Consider the following 14,816-nt stretch of genomic DNA (forward strand, 5'->3'; position numbering starts at 1 on the left):
ATTCCCGAGTACCGTGTTCCCATAATGTTCCCCATAGGACACCCATCCCATTCCCGAGTACCGTGTTCCCATAATGTTCCCCATAGGACACCCATCCCATTCCCGAGTACCGTGTTCCCATAATGTTCCCCATAGGACACCCATCCCATTCCCGAGTACCGTGTTCCCATAATGTTCCCCATAGGACACCCATCCCATTCCCGAGTACCGTGTTCCCATAATGTTCCCCATAGGACACCGATCCCATTCCCGAGTACCGTGTTCCCATAATGTTCCCCATAGGACACCGATCCCATTCCCGAGTACCGTGTTCCCATAATGTTCCCCATAGGACACCCATCCCATTCCCGAGTACCGTGTTCCCATAATGTTCCCCATAGGACACCAATCCCATTCCCGAGTACCGTGTTCCCATAATGTTCCCCATAGAACACCCATCCCATTCCCGAGTACCGTGTTCCCATAATGTTCCCCATAGGACACCCATCCCATTCCCGAGTACCGTGTTCCCATAATGTTCCCCATAGGACACCGATCCCATTCCTGAGTACCGTGTTCCTCTATCGTTTTGTAGCTCCTTTACAAAGGAATGCATTTATTCAGTGATACAACATGAGACAACTGTCTGCAGTGTGTGAACAACACCAACATGGTTTCATTAATACGACAGTCACATGATCTGGAGAGGAGAGTCAGTAACACAAGCAGCTTACAGCAGACACTAAATGGGAGCAATCTGTGCTTCTCAATAGTCAAAAGTGATGTTTGTACTTCTCTCACTTCCTTCATTTGAACAGATTTGAAAACACAGGAGATACAATATGACTGCAATTCATTGTGAATTGAGATGATCTCACTGCATCTCTTGGCTAAAACAGACAGTCGAGAGGCACATTTCTTTCATGACTGGTTAGTATGGGAGTGCTGTTGATATCAGCTTGTCTAAGCTGTGTGTGTGTTAGCTTGGAATGTCTTTCTTTCCCAAATCACTCCTTCCCCTCCAAACGTGGTTGAAGCAGGACATAGGCTGGAGCTGGGGTGAATGGTGGTTGACGGGTCACTTTTCAACAGCAACAGTTCTTAGAGCGTTTTTGATAGGGCTCACTTTTTTGACAGTGAGATATTTTGTGGTTTGAATAGGATTTCAGGAAGGTCACTTTTTGGCAGCAGTGGATCTTGCTCGGTTGAGTCTCTCCAGCAGGGCTCGGTCTGTGGTGGGAGAACAGCGGGACAGGACAGTGCTGATCTCTCCTTCACTCCTCCTCTCTATAGCTGCCTCGGCTGCCCCCTCCAGATCACTGACAAAGAGAGAGAAGGATAAAGAGAGAGAGAGGAAGAGGAGTTTAGCTTCTGCACACACACACACACACACACACACAAACACAAACTCACCCTATGGCCAGGTGGGCTTTGACCTTTTGCTCTGGGGTCACCTTGGAAACATACTTTTTGGCCTCGTACTTATTGTGTTGTTTCACACACACCTCCACAAAGGGCTAAGAGAGAAAGAGAGAGGTTAGTTACTTAACTAAAGTTGTATAAAGGTTATAAATGACCTGTCAAGTAGCCTATTGGATGAATACCTTTGTATAAAGGTTATATAAACAACATACTAGATAGCCAATGGGGGACTTCTTGCTCTTGGCAAATTTCTCCATCTCCTCCCAGTCATCCTTCTCTGCCAGAGCGGTCAGCTTCAGCCACCAGTACCTGATCACAGTGACATCATCAATAAAGGACTATACAGTGACGTCATCAAGAAGGGACTACACAGGGACATCATCAATAAGGGACTATACAGTGACAGCAATGTGTCATTTATCTCATCTTGATTAGTGTCCAGTCGTATGGTCCAGTGCTGCAAGGAAAGACCTAGTTAAACTGCATCTGGCCCAGAACAGAGCGGCACGTCTTGCTCTTCATTGTAATCAGAGGGCTGATATAAATACTATGCATGATAGTCTCTCTTGGATAAGAGTTGAGGAGAGACTGACTGTTTTCTTATAAAAGTAAGAAGTTATGCAATGTCAAATTAGACCATGATAATGTTTTCAAAGTGTTGTCTCATTATTATAGTGTGGTCTCATTATTATAGTGTGGTCTCATTATTATAGTGTGGTCTCATTATTACAGTGTGGTCTCATTATTACAGTGTGGTCTCATTGTGGTCTCATTATTATAGTGTGGTCTCATTATTATAGTGTGGTCTCATTATTATAGTGTGGTCTCATTATTACAGTGTGGTCTCATTATCACAGTGTGGTCTCATTATTACAGTGTGGTCTCATTATTACAGTGTGGTCTCATTATTACAGTGTGGTCTCATTGTGGTCTCATTATTATAGTGTGGTCTCATTATTACAGTGTGGTCTCATTATTACAGTGTGGTCTCATTATTATAGTGTGGTCTCATTATTACAGTGTGGTCTCATTATTACAGTGTGGTCTCATTATTATAGTGTGGTCTCATTATTACAGTGTGGTCTCATTATTACAGTGTGGTCTCATTATTACAGTGTGGTCTCATTATTACAGTGTGGTCTCATTATTATAGTGTGGTCTCATTATTACAGTGTGGTCTCATTATTACAGTGTGGTCTTATTATTACAGTGTGGTCTCATTGTGGTCTCATTATTATAGTGTGGTCTCATTATTACAGTGTGGTCTCATTATTACAGTGTGGTCTCATTGTGGTCTCATTATTATAGTGTGGTCTCATTATTATAGTGTGGTCTCATTATTACAGTGTGGTCTCATTATTACAGTGTGGTCTCATTATTATAGTGTGGTCTCATTATTATAGTGTGGTCTCATTATTACAGTGTGGTCTCATTATTACAGTGTGGTCTCATTGTGGTCTCATTATTATAGTGTGGTCTCATTATTATAGTGTGGTCTCATTATTACAGTGTGGTCTCATTATTACAGTGTGGTCTCATTATTACAGTGTGGTCTCATTATTACAGTGTGGTCTCATTGTGGTCTCATTATTATAGTGTGGTCTCATTATTATAGTGTGGTCTCATTATTATAGTGTGGTCTCATTATTACAGTGTGGTCTCATTATTACAGTGTGGTCTCATTGTGGTCTCATTATTATAGTGTGGTCTCATTATTATAGTGTGGTCTCATTATTATAGTGTGGTCTCATTATTATAGTGTGGTCTCATTATTACAGTGTGGTCTCATTATTATAGTGTGGTCTCATTATTACAGTGTGGTCTCATTATTACAGTGTGGTCTCATTATTACAGTGTGGTCTCATTGTGGTCTCATTATTATAGTGTGGTCTCATTATTATAGTGTGGTCTCATTATTACAGTGTGGTCTCATTATTACAGTGTGGTCTCATTATTACAGTGTGGTCTCATTATTACAGTGTGGTCTCATTATTACAGTGTGGTCTCATTATTATAGTGTGGTCTCATTATTACAGTGTGGTCTCATTATTACAGTGTGGTCTCATTATTACAGTGTGGTCTCATTGTGGTCTCATTATTATAGTGTGGTCTCATTATTATAGTGTGGTCTCATTATTATAGTGTTGTCTCATTATTACAGTGTTGTCTCATTATTACAGTGTTGTCTCATCTCTCTCCCTCTGGTTTTACACACAGCTCTGACACACACACTAACCCCACCAGACATGCCACCAGGGGTCTTTTCAGTCCCCAGGTCCAGAACAAATTCAAGGAAACGTACAGTATTATATGGAGCCATGATTGCATGGAACTCCCTTCTCATATAAAACGCAAATGAAGAGCAAACCTGGTTTAAAAAATACAAGTAAAGCAACACCTCACAACGCCTCTCCCACATGTGACCTACCTGTTGTGTGTATGTACTGACATGTATGTGGAACTGATAGATACACACAGACTACATGTTAATGTTTTTAAATGTACACTACCGTTCAAAAGTTTGGGGTCACTTAGAAAAAGAAAAAAAAAGAAGAAAAAACAACAACGTTTTTTGATCATTAAAATAACATCAAATTGATCAAAAATACAGTGTAGACATTGTTAATGTTGTAAATGACTATTTTAGCTGGAAACGGCAGATATTTTATGGAATATCTACATAGGCGTACAGAAGCCCATTATCAGCAACCATCACTCCTGTGTTCCAATGGCACGTTGTGTTAGCAATCCAAGATTATCATTTTAAAAGGCTAATTGATCATTAGAAAAACCTTTTGCAATTACGTTAGCACAGCTGAAAACTGTTGTTCGGATTAAAGATGCAATAAAACTGGCCTTCTTTAGACTAGTTGAGTATCTGGAGCATCAGCATTAGTGGGTTCGATTACAGCTTCAAAATGTCTAGAAACAAAGAACGTTCTTCTGAAACTCGTCAGTCTATTCTTGTTCTGAGAAATGAAGGCTATTCCATGTGAGAAATTGCCAAGAAACTGAAGATCTCGTACAACGCTGTGTAATACTCCCTTCACAGAACAGCGCAAACTGGCTCTAACCAGAATAGAAAGAGATGTGGGAGGCCCCGGTGCACAACTGAGCAAGAGGACAAGTACATTAGAGTGTCTAGTTTGAGAAACAGACGCCTCACAAGTCCTCAACTGGCAGCTTCATTAAATAGTACCCGCAAAACACCTGTCTCAACGTCAACAGTGAAGAGGCGACTCCGGGATGCTGGCCTTCTAGGCAGAGTTGAAAAGAAAAAGCCAAATCTTAGACTGGCCAATAAAAATAAAAGATTAAGTTGGGCAAAAGAACGCAGACACTGGACAGAGGAACTCTGCCTAGAAGGCCAGCGTCCCGGAGTCGCTTCTTCACTGATGACGTTGAGACTGGTGTTTTGTGGGTACTATTTAATGAAGCTGCCAGTAATGTCTTTTTCGTTGTGTCGGACCCCAGTATGGATCCTAATAAAATAAAATCAAGAATGGACTACACAGTGACGTCATTGATAAGGTACTACACAGTGACGTGTTCAATATGCGACGACACAGTGACAATATGCCGCGTTCAAAACAACTGGGTACTCACAACTGGGAAATCTCTGACTTCCGAGCGTTCAAGACAACTAAGGGGGGGGGGGGGGGGGAGAGAGAACAAGCTCCGAATCATTTTGAACGGTCATCCAACTCGGAAACTCTGGCAACTTTGTAGAACTCAAATATTCCGACCTGAAGATCACTGACGTTATGATTTGACCTTGTTTTTTCCCCCAGAGTTCCCAGGTGTCTTGAAAGCAGCATAACACACAGCCCTTACCTTTTGTCTGGCACCCTGAAGTCCCTGTAGAGCTGTTCAGCCTGCTTGTGGAAGTTGGAGGTGAGGAGGGCATGCAGAGTCTCCTGGAGAGACAGGCCCAGCAGAGCCTCTCCCTTCTCCTCATCCAGACGCCTCTGGAACCGTAGCAGCTTCATCTCCTCCTCTGTCGCCTGGGGCAGACAGAGACAGAGAGACAGAGAACATAATAATAATAATAATGAGACAACATTTTGAGAACATTGTCATGATCTAATATACATGTTCATTTTTGGTCCAAAGTGCTAATGCTATTCAGAGCCTGGTGAGACCAAATATGCAATTAAAACTGTCTGGGTCTTACCTTGGCTGCAAACTCGTTCCTGGCCTTGTTGTACTCGTCCACAGCACTCTGCAGCAGAGACAGGCGAGCCTCCAGCTTCTTCTCCTTGTAACTGGCCTTGACGTAGAAGTTACCCAGCTCCTGATGGTCATCGTCTTGGTTGAACAGATCCTTCAGTGTGTCCTGTTCCTGGTGCTTACAGAACTAACACACACACATTAAACCACATTTTGTGCGTGTGTACCTGTGTGTAGAGTCTGAGTTGTGTGTGTGTGTGTGTGTCTGTGTATATACCTGTCGGTAGAGGCTCAGGGCTACCGGTTGGTTTCTGAGCGTCATGAAGAAGTCTCCTCTGTTCATCTCGTTCTTCAGGTATGTCACCACCGTGTAAACCAGGTCTGTGTCTCCACTCTCTATAGCTTTACTCAGGGCCAGTTGACTCCTCTTCATCTTCAGTAGCAGGGGGACCTGCTCCCCAGAACGAGGCTCAAACTCCAACAACTAGACCCAGAGAGAGAGGCAAAAATTGTTGGGAGGAGAGGGAGGAGGCAGAGGGAAAGAAAGAAAGAGAGGAGAGGGAGGAGGCAGAGGGAAAGAAAGAGAGGAGAGAGGGTGGTGACAGATGGAAAGAAAGAGAGGAGAGAGGGTGGTGACAGATGGAAAGAAAGAGAGGAGAGAGGGTGGTGACAGAGGGAAAGAAAGAGAGGAGAGAGGGTGGTGACAGAGGGAAAGAAAGAGAGGAGAGAGGGTGGTGACAGAGGGAAAGAAAGAGAGGAGAGAGGGTGGTGACAGAGGGAAAGAAAGAGAGGAGAGAGGGAGGAGGCAGAGGGAAAGAAAGAGAGGAGAGAGGGTGGTGACAGAGGGAAAGAAAGAGAGGAGAGAGGGTGGTGACAGAGGGAAAGAAAGAGAGGAGAGGGTGGTGACAGAGGGAAAGAAAGAGAGGAGAGGGTGGTGACAGAGGGAAAAAAAGAGAGGAGAGGGTGGTGACAGAGGGAAAGAAAGAGAGGAGAGGGTGGTGACAGAGGGAAAGAAAGAGAGGAGAGGGTGGTGACAGAGGGAAAGAGAGGAGAGGGTGGTGACAGAGGGAAAGAGAGGAGAGGGTGGTGACAGAGGGAAAGAGAGGAGAGGGTGGTGACAGAGGGAAAGAGAGGAGAGGGTGGTGACAGAGGGAAAGAGAGGAGAGGGTGGTGACAGAGGGAAAGAGAGGAGAGGGTGATGACAGAGGGAAAGAGAGGAGAGGGTGATGACAGAGGGAAAGAGAGGAGAGGGTGATGACAGAGGGAAAGAGAGGAGAGGGTGATGACAGAGGGAAAGAGAGGGTGGTGACAGCGGGAAAGAGAGGGTGGTGACAGTGGGAAAGAGAGGAGAGGGTGGTGACAGTGGGAAAGAGAGGAGAGGGTGGTGACAGAGGGAAAGAGAGGGTGGAGACAGCGGGAAAGAGAGGAGAGGGTGGTGACAGCGGGAAAGAGAGGAGAGGGTGGTGGGAGAGGGAAAGAGAGGAGAGGGTGATGACAGAGGGAAAGAAAGGTGGGAGAGGGAAAGAGAGGAGAGGGTGGTGGGAGAGGGAAAGAGAGGAGAAGGTGGTGGGAGAGGGAAAGAGAGGAGAAGGTGGTGGGAGAGGGAAAGAGAGGAGAGGGTGGTGGGAGAGGGAAAGAGAGGAGAGGGTGGTGGGACAGGGAAAGAGAGGAGAAGGAAAGAGAGGAGAGGGTGGTGACAGAGGGAAAGAAAGAGAGGAGAGGGTGGCGGGAGAGGGAAAGAAAGAGAGGAGAGGGTGGTGACAGAGGGAAAGAAAGAGAGGAGAGGGTGGTGACAGAGGGAAAGAAAGAGAGGAGAGGGTGGTGACAGAGGGAAAGAAAGAGAGGAGAGGGTGGTGACAGAGGGAAAGAAAGAGAGGAGAGGGTGGTGACAGAGGGAAAGAGAGGAGAGGGTGGTGACAGAGGGAAAGAGAGGAGAGGGTGGTGACAGAGGGAAAGAGAGGAGAGGGTGGTGGGAGAGGGAAAGAAAGAGGAGAGGGTGGTGACAGAGGGAAAGAGAGGAGAGGGTGGTGACAGAGGGAAAGAGAGGAGAAGGTGGTGGGAGAGGGAAAGAGAGGAGAGGGTGGTGGGAGAGGGAAAGAGAGGAGAGGGTGGTGGGACAGGGAAAGAGAGGAGAAGGAAAGAGAGGAGAGGGTGGTGACAGAGGGAAAGAAAGAGAGGAGAGGGTGGTGGGAGAGGGAAAGAAAGAGAGGAGAGGGTGGTGACAGAGGGAAAGAAAGAGGAGAGGGTGGTGACAGAGGGAAAGAGAGGAGAGGGTGGTGACAGAGGGAAAGAGAGGAGAGGGTGGTGACAGAGGGAAAGAGAGGAGAGGGTGGTGGGAGAGGGAAAGAGAGGAGAGGGTGGTGGGAGAGGGAAAGAGTATTGTCAAGGTAACATTCCCAATGATAAACCTCTGTGAGCATGTTCAATCCATCCAAATGATGTCTTTTTGATTGCCTCTAATCACTCTCTCTTCTGTTGGAAGCACGTGAGGCAGGGTGTGGCTGTCCCTTGATAGTCAGTTCAGGCCTGCTGGTGTGTGTGTGTGTGTGTGTGTGTGTACCTTGATGGCCAGTTCCGTCCTGCCACACTCATATGCTCTGGCAGCGATCTCAGAGTAGGAGATTCCTGCTGCCTCACCCAGCTTCACACTGACAGCATGTGCTATGGACTCATCAGGCTCTTCTTTCTGCTGGACCTGAGACACACGTTTTATTTCAATCTCAAGAGGTACAGTCCCAGGAAAACTATCTGCCCCCTTTTTCATTTTACTGAATGTCATCAGACCTTCAACCAAAACCTGATATTAGATAAAAGGAACCTGAGTTCACATATAACTAAAAATATATTTTTATTTCATTAACAAAGCTATACAACACCCAATGCCCCTGTGTCAAAAAGTAATTGCCCCCTTACACTCAATAACTGGTTGTACCTCCTTCAGCTGCAATGACTCCAACCAAACACTTCCTGTAGTTGATCAGTCTCTCACCTCACTGTGGAGGAATTTTGTCCCACTCTTCCATGCAGAACTGCTTTAACTCAGTGACATTTGTGGGTTTTTAAGCATGAACTGCTTGTTTCAAGTCCTGCCACAACATCTCAATTGGGATTAGGTCTGGACTTTGACTAGGCCATTCGAAAACGTCAAAACATTTTTTTTGTCATTTTCATGTAGACTTGATTGTGTGTGTTGGATCATTGTCTTGCTGCATGACCCAGCTGTGCTTCAGCTCCCAGACGGATGGCCTGACATTCTCCTGTAGAATTCTCTGATACAGAGCAGAATTCATGGTTCCTTCTATTAAGGCAAGTGGTCCAGGTCCTGAGGCAGCAAAGCATCCCCAAACCCTCACACTACCACCACCATGCTGACCGTTGGTATGAGGTTCTTACTGTGAAATGCAGTGTTTGGTTTTCTCCAGACATAATGGGACCCATCTCGTCCAAAAAGTGGACTCAAGTTTGACAAAAAGCACCTGGATGATCATCAAGACTCTTGGAAGAATATTCTATGGACAGATGAGTCAAAACTATCACTTTTTTGGTCAAACCAGTTCATGCTTGTTAACACAAGTTACAGCAGTTCTGCATGGAAGAGTGGACCAACATTCCTCCACAGCGACGTGAGAGACTGACCAACAACTACAGGAAGTGTTTGGTTGGAGTCATTGCAGCTAAAGGTGGTAAAACAAGTTATTGAGTGTAAGGGGGCAATTACTTTTTCACACATGGGCATTGGGTGTTGCATAACTTTGTAAACTCAGGTTCCTTTTATCTAATATTAGGTTTTGGTTGAAGATCTGACCAGATTCAGTATCAAAAATATGCAAAAGTAGAGAACATTTGAATGGGGGCAAATACTTTTCACAGCACTGTACCTGTTAGAGCATGTTAAGAACATACATGCAGGTAAATGAGCCCTCGGTCTCACCTTGCAGCAGGCCCAGTGCTTAAGAACTCTGCTGACTCCCTGGTACTCCGGTGTCTTCAGATAGCGACAGATCTCAATGGCCAGGGGATACAGCTTACGGTACACCAACCTGTTTAACATACAGAGAGTAAACACACACACACACACACCGTGTAAACACACACCCACACACACACACCTGGGCTGTTACCTGTCAATGAGGACCTGAACAGTCATCTGTTTGTACTGTGTGTGTGTGAGGGGGATCCCCACGGTGTAGTCTCGGACAGAGTTGAGAACTTTCAGGTCTCGACACATACTGACAAATGGCTCTGGTGGGTAGTTACTGAGAAAACACTTCCCAAACGACGCAGCCTAGAGGCAGGGAGAGAGGGTGAGGGAGGGAGGGAGAGAGGAATAGAGTGGGGGAGAAAAACATGAATATATCTGTGGACTGACTCATTTTGATCTTCAACTTAGCATGCAGGCATAGATGGGAGAGAGAGAAAAGAAGTGAGAGAGAGAGGAAGACATAGGGAGAGAGAGCGATCAAGGTAGAGGGAGAGAGAAAGAGTGTGTCTTACCCTGAGCAGTGTTTTCTGGGTCTCTGGTTCATGTTCATAACCGGCAGCCTCCACACACTGTCTCACCGCTTCCCCCAATACACTCTGTTCCTTTATCTCTCTCAGGTACTCATCTGCCTTCTGACTGGACTTCTACACACACACACACACACACACACACACACACACATCACGCAAAACCATCTCCTCCGATACATGTATTCAGTAAAGTGGAAAGCTCTTACAGTCACACGGCCAGACACAGACACGTACCTCCCAGACACCTCCCAGACACAGACGCGTACCTCCCAGACACAGACGCGTACCTCCCAGACACAGACGCGTACCTCCCAGACACAGACGCGTACCTCCCAGACACAGACGCGTACCTCCCAGACACAGACGCGTGCCTCCCAGACACAGACGCGTGCCTCCCAGACACAGACGCGTGCCTCCCAGACACAGACGCGTGCCTCCCAGACACAGACGCGTGCCTCCCAGACACAGACGCGTACCTCCCAGACACAGACGCGTCCATCCCAGACGCGTGCCTCCCAGACACAGACGCGTGCCTCCCAGACACAGACGCGTACCTCCCAGACACAGACGCGTACCTCCCAGACACAGACGCGTACCTCCCAGACACAGACGCGTGCCTCCCAGACACAGACGCGTGCCTCCCAGACACAGACGCGTGCCTCCCAGACACAGACGCGTACCTCCCAGACACAGACGCGTACCTCCCAGACACAGACGCGTACCTCCCAGACACAGACGCGTCCATCCCAGACGCGTGCCTCCCAGACACAGACGCGTGCCTCCCAGACACAGACGCGTACCTCCCAGACACAGACGCGTACCTCCCAGACACAGACGCGTACCTCCCAGACACAGACGCGTACCTCCCAGACACAGACGCGTACCTCCCAGACACAGACGCGTACCTCCCAGACACAGACGCGTACCTCCCAGACACAGACGCGTACCTCCCAGACACAGACGCGTACCTCCCAGACACAGACGCGTACCTCCCAGACACAGACGCGTACCTCCCAGACACAGACGCGTACCTCCCAGACACAGACGCGTACCTCCCAGACACAGACGCGTACCTCCCAGACACAGACGCGTACCTCCCAGACACAGACGCGTACCTCCCAGACACAGACGCGTACCTCCCAGACACAGACGCGTACCTCCCAGACACAGACGCGTACCTCCCAGACACAGACGCGTACCTCCCAGACACAGACGCGTACCTCCCAGACACAGACGCGTACCTCCCAGACACAGACGCGTACCTCCCAGACACAGACGCGTACCTCCCAGACACAGACGCGTACCTCCCAGACACAGACGCGTACCTCCCAGACACAGACGCGTACCTCCCAGACACAGACGCGTACCTCCCAGACACAGACGCGTACCTCCCAGACACAGACGCGTACCTCCCAGACACAGACGCGTACCTCCCAGACACAGACGCGTACCTCCCAGACACAGACGCGTACCTCCCAGACACAGACACGTACCTCGTACTCCTTGTGTGCCTCCAGTAGTAAAGCTCCAGGAGCCATGGAGGCGATTTTAAAGATGTCCTGGCAGGCCGAGGGCACCTCCTGCAGCAGCTCATGCCTGGACCCTCCTACGATCCTCACTCCATCTAGCTCTGCTACACACACACTCTCCTCATCCAGAGTGTATCTAAACACTGGTTAAGGCTCCATGAGAGGGCACACATTTGGATCAGTGGCAGATTTTTATTACGCTTGTGTTGATGTCTGTGAGCAGAATTGGTAATTGTACATTTAATGTCATATTGGTAATTGTACCTTTAACAGTAACAAACCAACAGGAACTAGCTATCTGAACTAACAGGAACTAGCTATCTGAACTAACAGGAACTAGCTAGCTGAACTAACAGGAACTAGCTAGCTGAACTAACAGGAACTAGCTAGCTGAACTAACAGGAACAAGCTAGCTGAACTAACAGGAACAAGCTAGCTGAACTAACAGGAACAAGCTAGCTGAACTAACAGGAACAAGCTAGCTGAACTAACAGGAACAAGCTAGCTGAACTAACAGGAACAAGCTAGCTGAACTAACAGGAACAAGCTAGCTGAACTAACAGGAACAAGCTAGCTGAACTAACAGGAACAAGCTAGCTGAACTAACAGGAACAAGCTAGCTGAACTAACAGGAACAAGCTAGCTGAACTAACAGGAACAAGCTAGCTGAACTAACAGGAACAACTGCTTGCATAACTGCTGTGAGCTGAAGGATACTGGATGGTGTCTGTACACTCTCCGGCCACCAGTAGGAGCCTGTCCCACATGATTACCACAGAGGGCTGCTGGCTCTTTGGCCTTCTGCACCAGACCATCTGTTTAGGAGGGGTCCTCACCTTGGTGTCCACCTCACTCAGCTTGTCCTGGGGAACAAACAACAGTCAGTAGCAGACTGCCATAATACACATCTACATTAGACATGTCTGATATACAGGGCTTCTACTGACGATGTAGCTTGACAGGAAAAAACTCTTGGCCCAAAATGGTCAGCACTCCCCACACCAGAGCGATTTACACTCTACGGCTGCCTGGCAACCTAGATAACCTGTGATAAGACTGGTAATGCCTGGATGGGTTGAGGACCACTGGTGTGTATAGACAATAGATAATAATGGAAGCTAGCCACATCATGGAGCCATACAGTATGAGGGATAGTAATCCATGTTACCTTGAAGTTGGCTGAGCCCATCCACAGGTGTCCAGAGTCTGTGAACAGAGCCAGGTACTTATAGCTGAATGACACAGCCATGTTCACGATGCTACAGGCCTGGGGAGAGAGGCCTGGAGGTGTCTGGAACAAACACACACACACACAGTTAGAGGTGAGAGAGCAAGTTTGATTAGACATAGTAATGAATAAGTTGCGTGTGTTTGTCTCACCACAGGGGTGCAGGATGTGTTGTCCAGTATGTAGAGGTCAGCTCCGTTGGCCAGCAGCACTTTGGTCTGTCTGTCCTGAGTCAGCACTGCCCAGCAGGAGGGTGCCCCCTGGAGGCCTGTAGGAACAACACACCAATTAATCAATTAAATAGTGAAAAATGTCTCAATTCATTTGGAATTGAGGACTGACAGGATTTCACATACACACATGTACACACACCTGGGACTTCCGGGAGTCTCCTCAGCTTCAGGTCGTCAATGTTCGTGGCCAGGGTGAAGCGTGAGGCTCCCGTCACTATGGCGACACCGGTTCCGTAGGGCGAGTGGAACACCTTGGCTTCCAGCACCTGGTTTTGAACCACCTCCTGTCAAAGACACACACGTCAGGTGGATGATCATGTTTCTATCATGTTTTTTTGTGTTATGTGTGCTCACGTTGCCCATGCTGAAGTGTCTTTTGAAGGCACCAAACAGGTCGTAGATGAGGACTGTGCCATCCTCCTGGATACACAGCAGGTCATCACACACCGTCCAACCCAGCTGTCTCACTGGGCCACTCTTCCACTGGAGAAACGAGTGGGACGGAGTGCAGGAGAATGGGAGGGACAGACAGAGAAAGAATGAATAAGTGTGTGTGTGTGTGTGTGTGTGTGTGTGTGTGTGTGTGTGTGTGTGTGTGTGTGTGTGTGTGTGTGTGTGTGTGTACCGGGAAGCTGGCCATGTTCACGCCTGAGGAAGAGTAGATCTCCAACTGGGGCCGTGCGCTGGAGGAAGGCCTCTGTGGCTGCCTTAGAAGAGCTGAGAGATGGTGATGAAGGGAAATAGATGGAGGGAGGGATAGAGAGACGGAGAGAGAGTGAGAAACATGCTTCTTTAATTAGCTATGTGGTTAGAATACACATGTTGTAGATTATAAATATTTTGCAACAATGTGAGTTTCTCCAAATTGTGCAAGTGATTCTCTCTGCTCCATCATATTGGTGTGTGTGTGTATGTACTCACCGATCGGTCCCCCGTATGGGGCTGCTGCCACCAGGCATTCCTTGAGCCCATCTCTCAAGCTCCATCCCATCTCATACAGCTCGATCTTCCTGTAGAGTGGAAACACACACACACACACACACACACACACACACACACACACACACACACACACACACACACACACACACACACACACACACACACACACACACACACACACACACACACACACACACGACAGAGTCAACCTAAATATGAAATATATCTAGCTAGCTAACGTTAGCATTTTGCAAAGATTCTGGTCATGTGAGCAAGCTAACACAACTAGCTAGCTAAAATCTGCTTACCTGTAAAACGCTTCCCCGAGCGGATTCCAGTTTGCCGTTATAAATGCCATGCTTCACCCCGTAAATTATAACCCTGGCATATGGTTTGTATAACTAATTTGGTGGCGTGTGTATTTGTTATTGTTTAGATTCGCCTGTCATCTGACGTTTTGTCGAGAGCAGCCTAGTTCCGGATTTTCTTCTTCTCTTTACGACGACGGAAGAACACCGTTCATTACCGCCAGTAACTGGTTGGAGACTGCAGTTTGTGTTTAGCCACTGACAATTAGACAGATATTTAACCGGATGTATAAATGTGAAGCATCCTGTTGGCGATTCCACTCACTACCAAATATGATAGTGAGTAGGAAGCCAAGTGTCCGGCAGTGGGAGAAGCTGGAACGAGATGGATTTTGGACGTTTTCTCATCGATGAAACATTTGGTCTCAATACAGTTTTCTGTTCCCAAAACTATAATCTGTTACGAACATAGTGGACTAAGTTTTGTAGATTT

General features: G+C 47.4%; 1 protein-coding gene across 6 annotated transcripts; it reads right to left on the bottom strand.

The window, feature by feature from the left end:
* Positions 1–566: 566 nt before the first annotated feature.
* Positions 567–14,527, bottom strand: LOC120051465 (vacuolar protein sorting-associated protein 16 homolog). 6 transcript variants are annotated; one of them, XM_038998335.1, is made up of 19 exons: positions 14,324–14,527; positions 13,995–14,083; positions 13,699–13,790; positions 13,428–13,556; positions 13,213–13,357; positions 12,993–13,108; positions 12,781–12,903; positions 12,330–12,475; positions 11,577–11,748; positions 10,066–10,197; positions 9,693–9,856; positions 9,503–9,611; positions 8,132–8,266; positions 5,849–6,055; positions 5,576–5,758; positions 5,236–5,405; positions 1,584–1,710; positions 1,393–1,496; positions 567–1,298 (listed from the first exon to the last, which is right to left on the bottom strand). In XM_038998335.1, the coding sequence occupies exons 1-19, from the start codon at positions 14,371–14,373 to the stop codon at positions 1,154–1,156; spliced, it is 2,538 nt and encodes an 845-aa protein (XP_038854263.1). In that variant the 5' UTR covers positions 14,374–14,527; the 3' UTR covers positions 567–1,153. The 6 variants fall into 6 exon arrangements, 5 of the variants coding, with proteins under 5 accessions (XP_038854263.1, XP_038854264.1, XP_038854265.1 ...); XM_038998336.1 differs by having other exon boundaries at positions 1,614–1,710; positions 14,324–14,526; XM_038998337.1 differs by lacking the exon at positions 13,428–13,556.
* Between the last annotated feature and the right edge of the window lie 289 nt (positions 14,528–14,816).

The sequence above is a fragment of the Salvelinus namaycush genome, chromosome 7, assembly GCF_016432855.1.
Source record: "Salvelinus namaycush isolate Seneca chromosome 7, SaNama_1.0, whole genome shotgun sequence".
Taxonomy (NCBI): domain Eukaryota; kingdom Metazoa; phylum Chordata; class Actinopteri; order Salmoniformes; family Salmonidae; genus Salvelinus; species Salvelinus namaycush.

Bases quoted from the DNA above. Each gene is read 5' to 3' on its own strand.
- LOC120051465 (XM_038998335.1), bottom strand. From the start codon at position 14,373: ATGGCATTTATAACGGCAAACTGGAATCCGCTCGGGGAAGCGTTTTAC. The intron at 12,904-12,992 runs GTGAGACAAACA...TGTTTGTTCCAG, and splicing joins ACACATCCTGCACCCCTGTG to ACACCTCCAGGCCTCTCTCC. The intron at 8,267-9,502 runs GTGAGACCGAGG...CGTGTGTCTCAG, and splicing joins AGCACTGGGCCTGCTGCAAG to GTCCAGCAGAAAGAAGAGCC.